Here is a 17,371-nt window from a genome sequence, read left to right on the forward strand (position 1 = left end):
CGCTCGCGCGGCGATCGGGGACCGGGGTCCGGGGTCCGGGGCGGGAGGCGCGCGAAGGCTGCGGGGTGGGGATTTGGGGGAGCCCGGACTCCCGGAAGCCGGATGTCCCCAGGGCACCGGGAACGGGGAACCCAGGGGCGGGATGACCGGGGGCTGCCCCGGGGCGCAGGGAGGTTGTTGGCTAGGAGGCTGGAACCCCGGGGCGCAGGGAGGTTGTTGGCTAGGAGGCTGGAGCCCCCGGGCTCAGGGCCTGGATGTCTCTGAAGCCTGGACGCGGGCATCCGGGAGACGCCTTCTCTAGGGGCGCACAGGTCTTTTCCGGACCCCAGTCCGTAAGACGTGTTGCAGAGACCCCCTGTCTCTCCTCCTCCTTGGACGGACCCTCCTTCTCCCCCCGCAGCCCCGAGTTCTTGCCATCACCTGTGGTTGGGAGCGCAGCCATTAGCTGGGGGTGCCCCCAAGACCTCTTTCCTGGCAGCATTCTCTCCTTTCTTCCGAGGACCCTCAAAGCGAAGCATGGCTCTTCCCGCCACCCCTTCCAGCTCCCCGGTTCCCAGGCAGCCGCTATTATTCACGTCCCATCCTTGATGGGCCTCCCAAATTCTTTCTTCTTAATGTCAGCTCTGTTCAGATTCCGGGAACAAATGAAATAAGGGGAGCAGAGAAGGCGGGGCAGATTTCCAGGGATCTTTAGAGAAAGATCCCCTCCCTCCTAGAGCCAGCAAAGAGAACTCAGCTCAGGTCTGGGGCCTGGTGAGGGGGGACCCATGGAAGCATGGAGGGCCAGGGTTAAAGACCCTACTGCCTCCCTCCTTCCAAACCCAACTTGGAACTCTGGGCCCAAAGGCGCGCCCTCCCCATCCTCCTAACCTTCCTGGGCCTAATGAAAGGTGCAGACATAAACCCAGGCCTGTGGTGCCCTCTGCTGTAATGTTTGGGAACTGCACCCATGGGTCTTTGGTGTCCTAGGCTTGGCCTTTTTAGGGCCTCTGAGTCTCGCCTGGCCCTCGGGGATTCAAGCTATATCCCCTGCCTGTCCTCCAGCACCAAACACTCTGGTCACACGCAGACCAAGTGCCATCTACCTTAGATTTCTGGTAAGGCTGTTATGCCTCCATGCACCTGGGAACAAGTCCCCAAAACACTACACAAGCCCTGGGTACAGAGGGGTAGCCAGTCTATGCTGGCCTAAGGGGCACCGTAATGTGTAAGAAAGGTATCCTAGTGGGGAGTGATCCAATTAGCTCTGAGCTTGGGTATTACAACTGGACAGTCCACAGGTAGCCATGGTTCTTGACCTTTGAGGGGACTTCAGGCAGGGGGGGAGGGGATGAGGTCAGGAATGAGATGGAGGTGGGTACCCAAGGGGCAAGGGAGTTCATAAAGGAAGCCCAGGGTTTGCCTAGATGGATGGCGAAGTCTGCAGAGAGGAGGGGCAATAGAACTGGGTTTTGCAGGATGTCTAGTGACAGAAGGGTATTCTGGCTGGGAGAACAACCCCCCCCAAAAAAATCTCCAAAGTGGGGCACTGTCACAGTGGGCAGAGCCAAAACTTGAGGCTATGAGTGTCAAGCTAAGGAGGTTGAACTTTGTGCTAGTAACAAGGAGGGTTGAGAGCAAGGTTGGACTGGGAGAAGGCAGGGCTTTTGAGATGACATCTATTTATTGGACATCTATGATGGGGTAGAATGGGGATCATGGGACGTGGAGACCACCCACCCTAATTTATAGCCACCCCTTCCCAGACCCCGTTTCACCTGCAACTGGACTGGGCCAGCCCCCTGGAGACGCTGCTGGATGTGCTGGTGTCCTTGCTGCACGCGCATGCCTGGGAGAATATCGGCCTCGTCCACTGCCGTGTCCGGGACCCCAGTAGTCTGGTGGCCCTGTGGACAAGTCGGGCAGGCCAGGCCCCAAAGCTTGTGCTGGACTTGAGCAGGCCAGACACTGAAGACACAGCACTGCACACTCGCCTGGCCCCGCTGGGGACACTGGCAGGAGAGGAAGCCCCAGTCTCCGCAGCTGTCCTCCTCGGCTGTGACACTGCCCGTATCGGCCGGGTGCTTGAGGCCGCACCACCCGGGCCCCGCTGGTTGCTGGGTACCCCGCTGCCTGCTGAGGCGCTGCCCACCACTGGTTTACCTCCTGGTGTGCTGGCATTGGGGGAGGTGACCCGACCCCCACTGGAAGATGCCATTCATGATGCCCTGGAGCTCATGACCCAGGCACTGAGCAGTGCAGCCCACGTGCAGCCCGAGCGAGCCCTGCTCCCGACCACAGTGAACTGTGAGGAGCTGCCACGGGCGGGACCAGAGTCTGCAGGGAGCTTCTTGGCACGGTGAGTGGGGAGCTTAGGGGAGGGGATCCGGGCCCTCAAGTACCCATCTGCCAAGTGTGGTGGCCCTGCCATGATCTCAGTAGATAGAAAGCCTAGGCAGAAGGCAGATGGCTAATCAATGTGGCCTTGTCTCAAAAATCCAGCAAGTTGCCAGGCGCTGGTGGCTCACGCCTGTAATCTTAGCTACTCAGGAGGCTGAGATCTGAGCATCACAGTTCTGAGTCAGCCAGAGTGGGAAAGTCCATGAGACTCTTATCTCCAATGAACCCCCAGAAAACCAGAAGTGGCACTGTGGCTCAAGTGGTAGAGCACTAGCCTTGAGCTGAAGAGCTCAGGGACAGCGCCCAGGCCCAGAGTTCAAGCCCCACAACTGACCAAAAAAATAAAAAAACTCCAACAAGCTGGGAGCTGGTGGATCACTCACACCTGTAATCCTAGCTACTCAGGAGGAGTATTGCTGTTCAAAGCCAGCCCAGGCAGGAAAGTCTATAAAATTCTTTTTTTTTTTTTTGTCGGTCATGGGGCCTGAGCACTGTCCCTCAGCTCTTCAGCTCAAGGCTAGCGCCCTACTACTTGAGCCACAGCGCCACTTCCAGCTTTTTCTGCTTATGTGGTGCTGAGGAATCTAACCTAGGGCCTCATGCATGCAAGGCAAGCACTCTACCACTGAGCCACCTTCCCAGCCCCGTCCATAAGATTCTATTTTTTTTTTTTTTGGTCCGGTCGTGGGGCCTGAACTCTGGGCCTGGGCGCTGTCCCTCAGCTCTTCAGCTCAAGGCTAGCACTCTACCACTTGAGCCACAGAGCCACTTCCGGCTTTTTTCTTTTTGCTTATGTGGGGTTGAGGAATCGAACCCAGGGCCTCGAGCATGCAAGGCAAGCGCTCTACCACCGAGCTACCTTCCCAGCCCCCCCCCATAAGATTCTTATCTCCAATTAACTATCTCCAAACGGAAGTGGCACTGTGGCTCAAAGTAGTAGAACACTAGCCTTGAGCACAAAAGCTCAAGGACAGTACTCAGGCCCTGAGTTCAAGCCCTAGGACTTAAAAAAAAAAATCTAACAGACAGCACCAGTGACTCATGCCAGACATTTTCCTCAGTCTACTTCCTCATCAGAGTTACCTTCTCACGAAGCTATGTTGGCCCCTTTGTATTTTTTTTTTCCAGTCCTAGGGCTTGAACTCCTCAGGGCCTGAAAACTGTCCCTGTGCTTCTTTTGCTCAAGGCTAGCACTCTACCACATGAGCAACAGCACCACTTTTGGCCTTTTCTGTATATGTGGTACTGAGGAATGGAACCCAAGGCTTCATGCATGCTACACAAGCACTCTACCTCTAAGCCACCTTCCCAGCCCGGCCCCTTTGTATTAAAATGGCAGCTCCACTGGATACTGGATGGTTCACACCTGTGATCCTAACTACTCAGGAGGTTGAGATCTGAGGATCCCAGTTCAAAGCCAGCCTGGGCAGGAAAGTCTGTGAGACTCAGCTCCAAAGCCAGAAGTGGCACTGTGGCTCAAGTGGTAGAGTGCTAGCCTTGAGCAAAAAAGTTTAGGAACAGCACTCAGGCCGTAAGTTCAAGCCCCAATGCACACACATGCATGCAAACACACACACACACACACACACACAATTTGCTGTATAGCTGTCTCCATCCTTGAAAATGAAGCGGCATTTTGGGGCAAACAATCCCCCAGTAATAATCAGCTCTAGGTCTTTGGCACCTGGGTGGTTAAGTTGGCTGCAGGCCAGGTATTCAGGGGGACAGGTGCGTCCGCTAGGAAGGAATCAGATCAGGTTGGGAAAAGTGGACCCCACTGTTTAGGCCAGGAACCCCAGTGGGGCCTACGTGTGTGCTCCAGCCTCTCTTCACACCCCCCACCCCCAGGTTCTTGGCCAACACCTCCTTCCAGGGCCGTACGGGGCCTGTGTGGGTGACAAGTTCATCCCAGGTGCATATAACCCGAAGCTTCAAGGTGTGGAGCCTGCGCAGAGACCCGTGGGGTGACCCAGCCTGGGCTACGGTGGGCAGCTGGCGGGACGGGCAGCTGGTCTTGGAACCAGGCACTGCCGGTGTCCGCCCCCCATCCCCACCCGGGGCCCAGACTCGGCCAAAGCTTCGTGTGGTGACACTAGTGGAACATCCCTTTGTGTTCGTGCGTGAGCCGGATGAGGACGGGCAGTGCCCAGCGGGACAGCTGTGCCTGGACCCTAGCACCAATGACTCAGCCACACTAGACGCACTGTTTGCTGCACTGGCCAATGGCTCTGTGCCCTGGGCCCTGCGTAAATGTTGCTATGGTTACTGCATTGACCTGCTGGAGCGGCTGGCCGAGGACACGCCCTTTGACTTTGAGCTGTACATTGTGGGCGATGGCAAGTACGGGGCCCTGCGTGATGGCCGCTGGACCGGCCTGGTGGGTGATCTGCTGGCTGGCAGGGCCCACATGGCGGTCACTAGCTTCAGCATCAACTCAGCCCGTTCTCAGGTGGTGGACTTCACCAGCCCCTTCTTCTCTACCAGTCTGGGCATCATGGTGCGCACGCGCGACACCGCCTCACCCATCGGGGCCTTCATGTGGCCTCTGCACTGGTCTATGTGGGTGGGTGTCTTCGCCGCCCTGCACCTGACCGCGCTTTTCCTCACCCTGTACGAGTGGCGCAGTCCCTACGGCCTCACGCCACGTGGCCGTAACCGGGACACTGTGTTTTCTTACTCCTCGGCTCTCAACCTCTGCTACGCCATCCTTTTTGGGCGTACAGTCTCCAGCAAGACGCCCAAATGTCCTACTGGGCGCTTCCTCATGAACCTCTGGGCCATCTTCTGCCTGCTGGTCCTGTCGAGCTACACGGCCAATCTGGCGGCTGTCATGGTGGGGGACAAGACCTTTGAGGAGCTGTCAGGAATCCATGACCCCAAGGTAGGTGGTCAGCATGGGATGGAGGATACCCAGAGTTGAGCTGTACCAAAGTGTGGTCAGGGAATGGCAAACACAGGGCATGGCCATCCAACAACAGCAGCAGCAGCCAGAAAGGGAAGTATGGCCCAAGTGGTAGAGTGCCATCTTTGAGTGAAAAAGTCAAGCTAGAGAGTGAGGCCTCAAGTAAAAGCCCCAAAACTAGTAGAAAGAACATAAAAGAAAGAAAGGCCAGGTGCTGGTGGCTCACGCCTGTAATCCTAGCTACTCAGGAGGCTGAGATCTGAGGCTCAAGGTTCAAGACCAGCTCAGGCAGGAAAGTCCATGAGACTCTGATCTCCAATTAACCACCAGAAAACTGGAAGTGGTGCTGTGGCTCAAGTAGTAGAGCGCTCGCCTTGCGCAGAATTGCTCAAGGGACAGCACCCAGACCCCGATCAAGCCCTATACCAACAAAAAAAAAAAAAAAAAAGGGAGGAAGGAAGGAAGGAAGAGCCGGGCACCAGTGGCTCACACCTGTAATCCTAGCTACTCAAGAGGCTGAGATCTGAGGATCACAGTTCAAAGCCAGCCCTGGCAGGAAAGTCTGTGAGACTCTTATCTCCAATAAACCACTCAAAAACTGGAAGTGGCGCTATGGCTGAAGCGGTAGAGCACTCTCCTTGAGCTGAAGAGCGCAGGGACAGCGCCCAAGCCCAGAGTTCAAGCCCCACGACCGATCAAAAAAAAAAAAAAGAAGGAAGGAAAGAAGGAAGATTGGAAGCCTGGCACTGATGGTTCACACCTGTAATCCTAGCTACTCAGAGGCTGAGATCTGAAGATCAAGGGTTGAAGCCAGCCCTGGCTCTGATTAACCACATATAAAAATGCTGAAAGTGGAGCCCTGGCTCAATGGGTACAACTCTAGCCTTGAGTAAAAGCGCTTAGGGACAGCACTCAGGCCCAGAGTTCAAGCCCAGTACTAGGGCTTGAAAAGAAAAAAAGCAGGATTGGGGAAGAGTGGGCTGGTCCAGGGTTAGATCCTGGGTGCATAATGGGAGGATCGGGGGTGGGGTGGGTGGGAGAAGGATGGGAGGGGGGAGGGGGAGGATGGAGGGAGGGTGATTGGATGGATGCTGAAGAGCATGGTGGGGCCTGGCCCTGGTGAGTTTGGGCAGGTCTACAGTAGGTGGTTTGTTCCTGGTATACAAGGTGGACTGGCTGTGGGGGTGGGGTGGGGTAGAATGGGAATCTGAGGGGCAGGTGAATGTGAAGGGGACAGAAGAGAGTGGTTTGGGGTTCCCTTAGGACCCCAAGAGAAGCCACTGAGGAGGCAAGTTGAAGGTGACATTTCCTCCCCATGTAGATGGATGCTCAGGCTTTATAAACCGAAGGTCTCAACCAAGTGACCTTGCCCCCTGGGCAGGGCCAGGATCTTGATGGGTATCATGGCTGGGGAGGGGTTCCCAGGATGGTGGGCACTGCTGATCTCTGCCCACTTCCCACAGCTGCACCACCCGTCCCAGGGCTTCCGCTTCGGGACAGTGTGGGAGAGCAGTGCAGAGGCCTACATCAAGGCGAGCTTCCCGGAGATGTACGCACACATGCGGCGCCACAGTGCACCCACCACGCCCGATGGCGTGGCCATGCTCACGTGAGACCCGGCCCGGGGGCAGGGTGTGTGTGGGAGGTCGCGCTGCCGATCCTACCCCACTGACCCTGCCTCCCCCCAGGAGCGACCCCCCCAAACTCAACGCCTTCATCATGGACAAGTCACTGCTGGACTACGAGGTGTCCATCGACGCGGACTGTAAATTGCTGACAGTGGGCAAGCCTTTCGCCATTGAGGGTGAGGGGGGCCGAATGGTGGGGAGCCAGGGGGCTCGTGGGGGCAGGGCTGAGGTGCCCCATGTGGGGGTACAGCTCTCCTGGGGTTGTGTTCCACCTGCCTGGGTTCCCCAGGCTACGGCATTGGACTGCCCCAGAACTCACCACTTACTTCCAACCTGTCTGAGTTCATCAGCCGCTACAAATCTTCTGGCTTCATCGACCTGCTCCATGACAAGTGGTACAAGATGGTGCCTTGTGGAAAGCGGGCCTTCGCCGTGACGGAGGTGAGGAAGGGCTTCAGACACAGAGGTGGAGGGTAGGCCTAGGGGCCCCGGAGGCTGCCTGAGGTGCCAGACCCCCTGATCATTCTTGTGCACTTGTTTTTGTCCTACAAAACCCCAGCTCCCACGTCCCCATCTCATCCTGGCTCCACAGGCCCCAGCCCTCCTCTGGTCCGGACCCCACCCTCTCCATGCAGGGGTCTTTGTCATGTGATCATGTGGGATCCCTGCTTGTGTTCCATCCCAGACCCTCCAAATGGGCATCTACCACTTCTCGGGGCTCTTCGTGCTGCTCTGCCTGGGCCTGGGCAGTGCCCTGCTTAGCTCTTTGGGTGAGCATGTCTTCTACCGCCTGGCACTGCCCCGCATCCGCCGTGGCAACAGGCTGCAGTACTGGCTACACACCAGCCAGGTGAGGTGGGCTGTGGGCTGCACAGGGGCAGGGCGGGCTGCAGGCCTGCCAGAGCGGTGGGCCCCTAGCCCAGCACACCACCAATGGGGACTGTGTGGGTCTCAGAAAATCCACCGGGCGCTCAACACCGGGCCACCAGAGGGGCCACAGGAAAGGCTGGAGCCAGAGCCCAGGTAAGGACGGGCCACCTGTGGGAGGGACCAACAGCCCTTGGTGGGGTCCCGGCTCCGGGCCTCCCTGCAGGCCACTGTGGCCAAGGTGGACGTGGCCGGTGGGGTGTTGCTTAGCCCCGTTCCTGTCCCTAGTGGAGCCGAGGAGCCGCGGCTGGACCCCGAAGGCCCCGGGCGCTGGAAACGTGTGCGCAGGGCTGTGGGCAAAGAGCGCCGAGTGCGCTTCCTGCTGGAGCCAGGGGCGGCTGCGGCCCCGGACTCGGAGGCGGGTGAAGCTGACGCCAGGGACAGGGAGGCCTGTGTGGAGCCCCTGCCACCAGGGGGCCCCGTGTGGCTGTGCTCCAACGGGAGGCCGGCGGCCCCGCGCACGGCTGAGCTGGAGGCGCTGGCGCGGCACATCGAGGATGTGAAGGAGCGACTCCGCCAAGCCCTGCTGAGGCGCGGGGAGCTGCGGGCCCAGCTCGGGAGCGGCGTGCGCCACCGGCCCCTGCGCTTGCTGCAGGCAGCAGGCAGCCCAGATGACGACGAGGACCAGCAGTGAGGAGCAGTGAGGAGCCACATCTGCCACCCACCTGCCAGCCGTCCAGGCAGGGTGGGCTGGGAGGGCCGGGTCCCCCGAACATGCAGACCGCACCCTGTCCACAGACAGTTTATTCTATATACAAACAACTTCGTACACCGCAATTAAATAGAATGGAATGAGCAGCCTGACCCGGCCACTCCCATGCGAGCAGGGCTGGACCCTGGCCACTGCTCTTGGCACCTGTGTCCCTGCGCCTGAGCCGCAGCTCTTCTCTCTTGGGGACCCCAGGCTGGTCGCTCTCGTGGACAGGGGTGGCCGTGGAGAAGGCACTGCGCAGGGAGCACCAGGCAGGGCTGGACAGCACAAAGGTGTGCGAGGCCCCGTCCCGCCCTGCCTGCTCCTCCGCGTGGTAGCCTTGCCCACCCTTGACCTACTGCTGCCCTGGACTGCACATGGGCCAGTACACTCAGATCTTCCAGAACCTTCCAAGTCTCCACTCCATCCCCTTCACAGACCACCACAAACCCAGCTGACTAGCAGGTCAAGCCTTGGTGGGCTCCACATCTGATCTGGCAAGACAGGCCCCACCTCTCACAAACTGGATGAACCCCCCACCATCCTGAGCAGACAGGTGGTCCGGAAGAAGGAGGTAGAGGACACTGGTGCCCCCCAGGGATGGCTTCCTCCGCCCCACCAGCTGCAGAAGCAGGGACAGGTGGCTCAGGGGCTTCTCAGGACCCGACCTGGGAAGGTGCATCTGTTGAGCCTGGGGTGGCAGGGCTGGGTCCACTCCCCGAAGCCTCCGTTGGGGCTGCATCAGATGCCAATGAGTCACTCTGAGGAGCACTGTCCTGGGAGGTGTGGGGTGGGCTCCCGCTGGGGCTCAGGGATCTCGCAGGCCGTCGCTCCAATAGTGAGGCACTCAGGCCAGACAGGAATGAGGCATCAGAGATGATGGCAGCTGTCTCGGCCATCCAGCCCAGGTCACTTCCAGTGGCTGCTGCCACAGATGCTGCCACAGCCCCCAGGGAGCTGGGTGCTGCAGCTCCAGGCCCAGGCCCTCCGCCGACTCCAGTGGAGCCCGGGCCCAGGGCGAGTGGCTGGCCTGCAGGGTCAGGGGTGGTGGCTTGGGTGCCAGAGTTGTTGTTCAGGTCGTCGGGCAGCGCTGTGGGCGTCCCAGGACCCAGCTGTGGGCTCTGTAGCAGCATCTCCTGGATGCGGATCTGCTGCAGGATGGCTGGCAGCTCGTAGTGGTGGAAGAAGTAGATCATGGAATGCTGTGGGTGGAAGAGGCGGGTCAGAGCCCAGGAAGGCCCCAGACCAGGAGAGGGGGACACCATACCAGAAATGAGGGGAGGTCCCACCCGCTGTCCACGCTGCCCTGCGGGGTGGGGCTGGCTTACAGGAGGCAGTGCCCCCAGCAGCAGCAGTGTGCCAGGGGGGCAGCAAGGCCCAGAGCAAGGACCCACACTGCCTGGGGACCTCACCAGCCTGTCTCCCCTGTGTACCACCAGACCCTCCTACCCACCCAGGCCTCACCTGGATGAACAGCCAGGATGTGACCAGGGCCAGGCTACTGTACTGCCCATTGAAGCGGTAGTGGTAGGCGTAGAAAGCGAAGTGGTACAGGTAGAAGAACCTGTGCAGGGCAGGGCCATGAGCACTGGCAGACTCACCTGCCTGGACCCACACTGCCCCTCGTCCCCAGCCCTCCAGTAACCCTAACCGCCCAGCCCCGCCCAGCCCCGCCCAGCCCCGCCCCGCCCCGCCCCGCCCCGCCCAGCTCACCGCAACCAGTGCCGCTTGCTGATGTTGGTGTGGCAGCAGATGGCATCGTACTGGTCAGCCAGCCACACGATGAGGATGATGTAGAAGGCTGTGGTGGTGTCGTTGAAGAACTCAGACATGATGGCCTCCATCCCTGTGGGGACAGGCAGCACGGTTGGAGCAGGCGGGGTGGGGTGAGGGTGGGGGGTGCTGGGCAGAGTCCTCACCGACGAGGGCCAGGATGACAGTCAGCAGAGGTGCTGCGGGAAAGGCGATGGCCATGTTCATCTCCAGCATCTGCAGCAGGTCCACTGCGGGCACAGGGCGCGGGGGCCACTCGTGAGGGCCTGGGGGCGAGCCCGCCCCGCCCCCCGCGGCTGGCCGGGACTCACCGATGAAGACGAAGATCTGGTGGTGGGAGTAGCGGAGCAGCATGGACACGCTGAGTGTCTGCAAGGGAGGCGCAGGGGTGAGGGGCTGCGGGGAGTTGACATCCCAGAGCCCCGCCCCTACCGAGGCCCCACCCACAGCTCCTCCCCAGGACCCCACCGGCCCCTCACACTCACGAAGATGACCATGATCACGAAGGCGGCCAGGTAGGATGTGCGGGCCATCCACATGCTGACAAAGCGGTAGTGCTCACCAGACACCACGTTCCGCAGGAAGCCTGTGGGGAAGGCAGTGAGAACGGCCTAGACCCACACCTTCCCCTACCTGCCTGGGCCGGACCCACCTCCCCAGCCTGCACCCTACCCTTGTTCTCCTCATTCTCAGCCAGGCCCTTCACACTGGACATGAGGATGTCATCATAGCCCAGGAACTCATCCAGCAGCAGGCGGCTGAACCGGTCCCCAAAGCACTGGTCTCGAGTAGGATCTGTGGGAGGGCGCAGTCAGGGCTAGCAGAGCAGGGGAAAAGGTGCCCCGGAGAGGTGTCCTGTGGCTGGGTGGGGTCCTCGGGCCACGGTCCCACCCCATGGCAGCATGACACCCTGTGGCACGGGGTTGGACTCACCCAGCGTGACGACCATGACGGGGATACTGAGGCGCTGGCGCGTGGCCTGTGACAGCCGCAGAAAGCCATATTCCAGCGAGTACTCCACGATGTACTCATCCTGGGGCCACACTGTAGGGACAAGGCTGGTGAGCCCTGGCTCGTGGGCCCACCCTCACCCCGCCCCACCCCCTACCGGCCCACAGCTCTGAGTATACCTTTGGCAGGTGTCTCCGGGAAGGGAAATTCCTGGCTGTCATTCAAGGCCTCAGCTCCACCTGGTGGCTTGAACACCTTGGGCTCAATGTCCAGCTCAAACTGTGGGCAACCAGGGACCAAGGCATCAGTGTGGTCATCTGGGACCTGAGGACCAACTCTTCAGGTGCAGCCCCTGGGCTCCACCCCACCCTCCCCCCTAGACTGGGACCACTGTCCTATCACACACAAGGCTCAAACTTCCTGTACTTCTGTCAAGGCCCAGAACTCTACCCCAGTCCCAAGCCTCCCCCGTATGTGGTTCCAGGAAAGGGTTTGAACCCTGAAGCTGGGGACTCAAGCAGAGTTTGGGCAGAGGCCTCAGGTCCCAGGGCCAAGTGTCAGATGCTCCCGCTAACACCTCCCCCCGCCATAGCTGGAGCATCATGGATGGAGGCTGAGATGCCCCCACCCCCACCATAGGGATGACAGATGCTCATCCCTCTACCACGTGCCACCTCAGGTGGGTGCAGATTTCTTGGCTCAGCCCTTGTCTTCTCCCCTGCCACTTCTGCCGTCCACCACCCCAGAACCAGGCCCATCTCCACCCTCACTGAAGGCCATCAAGGCCAAGCAGACAGCGCGCTGCCAAGCCCTTTGAAGGGTGGCCCCTCTCCTGGCATGAGTCTCCTTCACTCAGTTTTACACCCGCTGCTCAGAGCTCACCTTAACAGAGCTGTTCCCAAACATCTCCATGGTCAGCTCCTCCTCCTCCTCCTCCAGCTCCAGGCCTCCTGGCTCCACAGCCAGGCCCGAGAAGCTCTGGCGGCCGCCATCACAGAACTGCAGGAAGACGGGTGCGCGGCTCGAGTTGTGCCGCACCTCCACGCGAAGGATGCCCTCCCGCGGCCACCTGTCACGCACATGCTCCAGGCAGTTGATGGGTGAGCGGGAGAAGACGATGTGGATGTAGGCCAGCACGAAGAGCACAAACAGGGCCTGAGGAGAACAGCAGTGAGTGGACCTGCTTGGCAGGTGACAGGAGGAGAAGGAAGTCCCCGGCAACTCAAGTCCTGATTGGGCCTACAGCCCATGAAAGGCTCAAGGGTCTTGGGTTTCTCTCTCTCTCTGTATCTATTTGGTGTGTGCAAGTACTGGAGCTCGAACTCAGGGTCTGGGTTGGCACTCTACTACTTAAGCCACACCTCCACTTCTGGCTTTTCCACTTCTGGTTAACTGGAGATAAGAATCTCACCAACTTTCCAGCCTGGGCTTGGCTTTGACTCTTGGTCCTCTGATCTCTGATTTGATCTCAGATCTTTTTTTTTTTTTGATCTCAGATCTTTTGAATAACTAGGATTATAAGAGTGAGCCCCCTGGTTAAAGGCCTTAGGCTCTGAATACTGGTGACTGGCCATGATTTCTCAGGTAGAAGACAGGCTCTCTGTCGGGTCTTGTGGGTGAGACTCCACCCAAGATGTGGGGCTGGGCTCAGGGCACCAGTTCTGTGTCCACCAGGCTGCCTGCGAGGCCTGCCACCCAGGTGAGGCCAGCTGGGCTCTGGACTACACATACACCACAGTTTGCCTCTGTTCTCAGAGCCCCTGATCTCACCAGCTAAGAATAGCCTTTCCTGGCTAGGCAGCCTCTGCACCCCTGCCAGGCCTGACACAGGCCAAGGACACAGCTGACCCTTGTGGGCAGGACCCAGGCATTCAGGACAGGCCCAAGAAGCTTCCTCATCTATAAAGTGGAACAGCAGCCACCTTCGCCCTCAGGAGCCCTGGTGGTGTTTGGGGACATGCAGGGCTGTCATGACTGCTCTGGCATGGAACAGGTGGAGGACCCTGGGGGAAGGGGGCTCCAGGGAGTTGTATGGTACTCTGCTAAGAGCTGGATGCTTTACCAGCACAGTCTCCCATGCCATATACATGCCTGCCAAATGCACTTCCAGAGTTCCCAGACTCCCCAGGGAAGAGGTGTCTGGACTCTAAAACTATAGCCAGAGAGGCCCACCCAGACCAGAGATGCTAGAACACAAAACCTTTCTGCTGACAGAGGCCCGGTATTCAGGGAAGAATGAGCTGCTGGTGGCCACAGAGTCATGAGCACAACTGCCAGAACTCTATCCCTTCCATGCCCACAGGCAGCCAGACCCCCCCCCCCCCATGGAGAATTCTGGCCAGACCCAATGGCTATAACCTCAAGTGAGCAAAGACTCAGCAAATGGCAGAAAGAGGCCATAGGTCTCAGCTCCTGCTGGCATCCTGGATCACAGCAGAAGCTGGCACAAGGCTCACAAGAGATTCAAAGCTTCTCCTCTGGGGCCAAGTAGAAGTAAAAGCTTCTGTCCCTCACAACCAAAAGCACTAAAAGCTAGGGGTCAGCACTGGACAACAGGCCTGCACCACACAACAGTGCTGACACAGCATGTCCCAAGCCAGGGGCTGCATGCTTCTCAGGGATACCCGGCCACCACTGCCCGAACTCACAGAGGAAGAAACTGGGGCAGAGGGGTTGCAGACCTGAGGTCACAAGGGCGGCAGACCAGGCCTCCAGCTGACCGTCACCATGAACAGACCAGTGGCCCTGGGCAGACCTGAATCCGAGGTGATGCTGAGGGACCCACGTCCTGCCCCACATGCCTCCCACAGGCCTGGACCTGACCCCACAGTGGGGTCGCCTCTGTGGATGTGTGGACTTGGTCACATAGCCTCTAGGCCCCTTAGAGCTGTGGCTCAGCTGTTACCCTGGTGTCCCCCTCCAGCTGCCTTAGCAATGGTCACACTCTCAAACCAGGTGCCCCATGCTGGTCAGGCCCAGAAGACACCCATATGGTTTCCTTCACTAACCTACTGGGTCTCTGCCCTACCCAACAAGACCAGCTCTTGTCTGGGCCTCAGTTTCCCCATTCCAGAGCAATGAGCGGGTAACACCCATCCAGACTCACCCCTGGGTCCTCCGGCCAAGGCTGCCCTCTGCCACTCCACATGCTTTGGTGACCCAGACCAAACCCTGTGTCCCACTGCTGGCCCCAAACTTCCAGCCAGCTTGCCCTGGGCCCGACCGCCAGGACCCTGGCTCTCCCACTTTGGTGGCCACTCCCTGCACTTCCCCACCCCATGCTCAGCCTCACTCCTGGCACCACCCTTCCCCAACGCACCCTCGGTGCTGCATCCCAGAGCACAGGGAGACAGGGACAAAGCACTAAGCAGACATGAGGCTGCAGAAGCTGCCTGCCCCTGCCACCGCCTCCAGGAAGCCCCCTGGCCTCACTCCCTGATCCCCAGGAACCAGGTCCAAGCCCACTGGCCTATCTCTGCGAGTCTCAAGAGACCACACTTTTCTCCTCCGAGAAGGTAGCCCCCCCACAGCCCCAGCTAGAGTCTGCAGGAAAAACCCAGGTCTTTTCTACTCAGCACCCCGCTGCTTCCCTCTCAAGGGCACAGCACAGAGACTCCCAGGAGTGGCCATAGTGACAGTCCCCTCCTCCCCCAAGAGAGAGTAGGGGCCTGGAGTCTGTCCTCTCCTCGGTCCTCGGTATCCCCAAGAGGGGCACACTGCTTGCTATCCCGATTCACCAGAGAGCAGGGCCCTGGCCACATCCAGCACTGGCTGCCAGAAGACAGCACTGCAGTTTTACCAGTCTCTGTCTTACTACGTCTCTGGGCCAGGATGCAGCCACCTTTCCCAGCAGCCCGAGGCTCAGAGTGTGTGGAAACAGAGTTTGGCTACTCAGGTCCACAGAGCATCAGCCAGGCGGCCTGGTGGGCAGGAAGCAGAGAAGAAAGAGAGCTTCCTGGAACCCAGCACAACCTCAGAAAGCAGTTGTTCCGGCCTGGGCTTCACAAATAAAGGAAATAAAAGGCACCAGCTGTGATGGCACACTTCCTGATGAACAAATCCTCAGTTCTACCAGCAACCCCACCACCCAGCATCTCTAAGCTAAGAGACTCAGGGAGGCTGAAAGCATCCCAAGGGCTCAACCTTCTTTGAGGCTCCTACTTGGCAGCACAGGGCGACCAATGCCAGTGGCCCAACACAAGCTGTACTGCTCTGAGTGGCACCTGCCTGGAAGACAAGAGCCAGGCCTGCAGGGATCCCCCAAAGGCCAGCCCCTTCTATATCAGGTGGCAGTGGGACCAGAGTGTGGTTCTCCACCACACCAAGCACACCTTCAGGGAGGTTTGGCATGGGCGTGCGCCTCAGTAACTGAGTGGTGCTCAAAGGCACCTGAGCCCCTTCAGAGACCCAGCCCACTCTGAGGAAAATCCACTCCACACACAAGCCTTTGTCCACAGGTTCAGAGCATCAGGGACCCTGACACAGGATTCCAGATTCAGTGTCACAGAACCACCCCCTCAGCCACCATCACCTCTCAACAGGGCAGGGAAGAACCAAGCTGTGCTAGGGGCTACAGAGAGGAAGAAGGCAGGCAGAACCTGCTGTTTTAGGGTGCAGCACCTGCCTGAAAGGCCAGCTCCTCACACCTGGGCACTGTGCTATCTGCACATGCAGGGGGACTTCCTTAGAAGTTCAGATTGAGGCCAGGACTGGCTCCCAGCTTTGTCCAAGGGCCAGGTTTCGGCTCCTTTACACCAAACCCCAAAGAGCAGCCAGCTTCCACCCAACTGCTCAGCCCACACCCTTACCTCCCCTGTCCATGGGCATTAACCCCTTTCTGCAGACAGGAAGAAAAAGCCAGGCACCAGAGGGGCTGATGGTTTGAAGCCAGCCTGGGCAGGAAGGTCCGAGAGACACTTAACTCCAATTAACCAGCAAAAAGCCAGCAGTGGCGGCCAGAAGTGATGGTACATCGGTGGCTCACACCTATAATCTTAGCTACTCAGGAGGCTGATATCTAAGGATTACAGTTCGATCCCAGCCTGGGCAGTAAAATCCATGAGCCTCTCACTTCCAATTAACCACCAAAAAAAAAGCTGAAGTGGTAGAGTGCGTGCCATGAGCAGAATAAAACTCAAGGACAGCACCCAAGCCCTGAGTTCAAGACTCAGTACTCTGGCACACGCACAAAAAGAAAACGAAAGAAAAGAAGAAGAACAAGAAAAAGGAGGAGCTTGCTCAGCGATATCAACACTGCCCCTGCCATTTCTCCATTTTCTGGGGGGAGTCAGAAACCCAGAACCCAGGTGACCTAGCTGTTTCCCGGGGCCAAACTCCTTCCTGGAGGCTGGCACTTGTCCTTCCTGAGGCCTCAAGAACTGGGCATGGACAGGACAGGCAGGCAGAGCCCCATAGGAGGTTTAATCAGACCCAGGCAAGGCTCAAAGCTCCCTGAGCAGCTGTGAAATTGCTGCTGCTCACCCTAGCAGGAAGCCCCTGTCCCAAGCAAGGCCCTGAGAGGCTCAGCACAGGAAGAGCTGGGGGCAGGTGGAAGGTTCCAGGAAGGGGAACACCAAAATAAGCCACTGTCAGGGCAAGAGCCAGGGCAAGAGGGCGGCTCCCAGGGCTGAAGGGAAAACCGGTATGACGATAGGCTGGGGACTAGGCCAGACTAGGGTGAGTGGGGGTTCAGGATCCCAGGCTGCAGAGTCAGGGGTCAAAGGGCAGGAGGAGGGCCCTGGGGAGGTAAGGGCCGCTAAAGGAGACGGGGGACCCGGGAAGGAGGAGGCCGGGACTAGGGTCGACGACGCGGTGACAGTCTGTCACTTGGCATTCTTCCTAGGCGGAGATGGGCAGGGTGGCACTCCAGCTCTAGGCGCTCGGGTTCAGAGGTGGCACGCTCGGGGTCAGAGGGTATGAGGCCTCTGGGATGGAGGCTCGGGGTTGGGGGGGGGTGTGATCGGGGTCCCGTCACCTTGAGCAGCACGAAGAACTCGAAGAGGCGGCGGAAGGCGGGAGGGAAGAGCCGCGAGTAGGTGACAGCCATCTTGAAGAAGAGTGCGTGGAACAGCCGGTCGCGCACGTTGATGAGGGGGTTGGGGTTCAGGTTGGGGGTGCGCG

General features: G+C 59.1%; 2 protein-coding genes across 2 annotated transcripts in view; one reads left to right on the forward strand and one right to left on the reverse strand.

Annotated features, from left to right (window-relative positions):
* Positions 1-8,470, forward strand: part of Grin3b (glutamate receptor, ionotropic, N-methyl-D-aspartate 3B) — an 8,958-nt gene extending 488 nt beyond the window's left edge. The window contains exons 2-9 of the mRNA XM_013022685.1: positions 1,746-2,338; positions 4,228-5,260; positions 6,745-6,890; positions 6,970-7,085; positions 7,199-7,350; positions 7,595-7,759; positions 7,865-7,932; positions 8,065-8,470. Coding sequence (XP_012878139.1) covers positions 1,746-2,338; positions 4,228-5,260; positions 6,745-6,890; positions 6,970-7,085; positions 7,199-7,350; positions 7,595-7,759; positions 7,865-7,932; positions 8,065-8,470 — 2,679 coding nt within the window. The remainder of the gene's footprint in view (positions 1-1,745; positions 2,339-4,227; positions 5,261-6,744; positions 6,891-6,969; positions 7,086-7,198; positions 7,351-7,594; positions 7,760-7,864; positions 7,933-8,064) is intronic.
* A 92-nt stretch (positions 8,471-8,562) lies between these two features.
* On the reverse strand, positions 8,563-17,363 carry Tmem259 (transmembrane protein 259). The gene is made up of 11 exons (XM_013022876.1): positions 17,226-17,363; positions 12,134-12,406; positions 11,431-11,530; positions 11,234-11,344; positions 10,973-11,095; positions 10,786-10,886; positions 10,612-10,669; positions 10,447-10,530; positions 10,241-10,373; positions 9,992-10,091; positions 8,563-9,729 (listed from the first exon to the last, which is right to left on the reverse strand). The coding sequence occupies exons 1-11, from the start codon at positions 17,295-17,297 to the stop codon at positions 9,184-9,186; spliced, it is 1,701 nt and encodes a 566-aa protein (XP_012878330.1). The 5' UTR covers positions 17,298-17,363; the 3' UTR covers positions 8,563-9,183.
* Positions 17,364-17,371: the final 8 nt, after the last annotated feature.

Source organism: Dipodomys ordii, unplaced genomic scaffold (assembly GCF_000151885.1).
Source record: "Dipodomys ordii isolate 6190 unplaced genomic scaffold, Dord_2.0 Scaffold64, whole genome shotgun sequence".
Lineage (NCBI taxonomy): Eukaryota > Metazoa > Chordata > Mammalia > Rodentia > Heteromyidae > Dipodomys > Dipodomys ordii.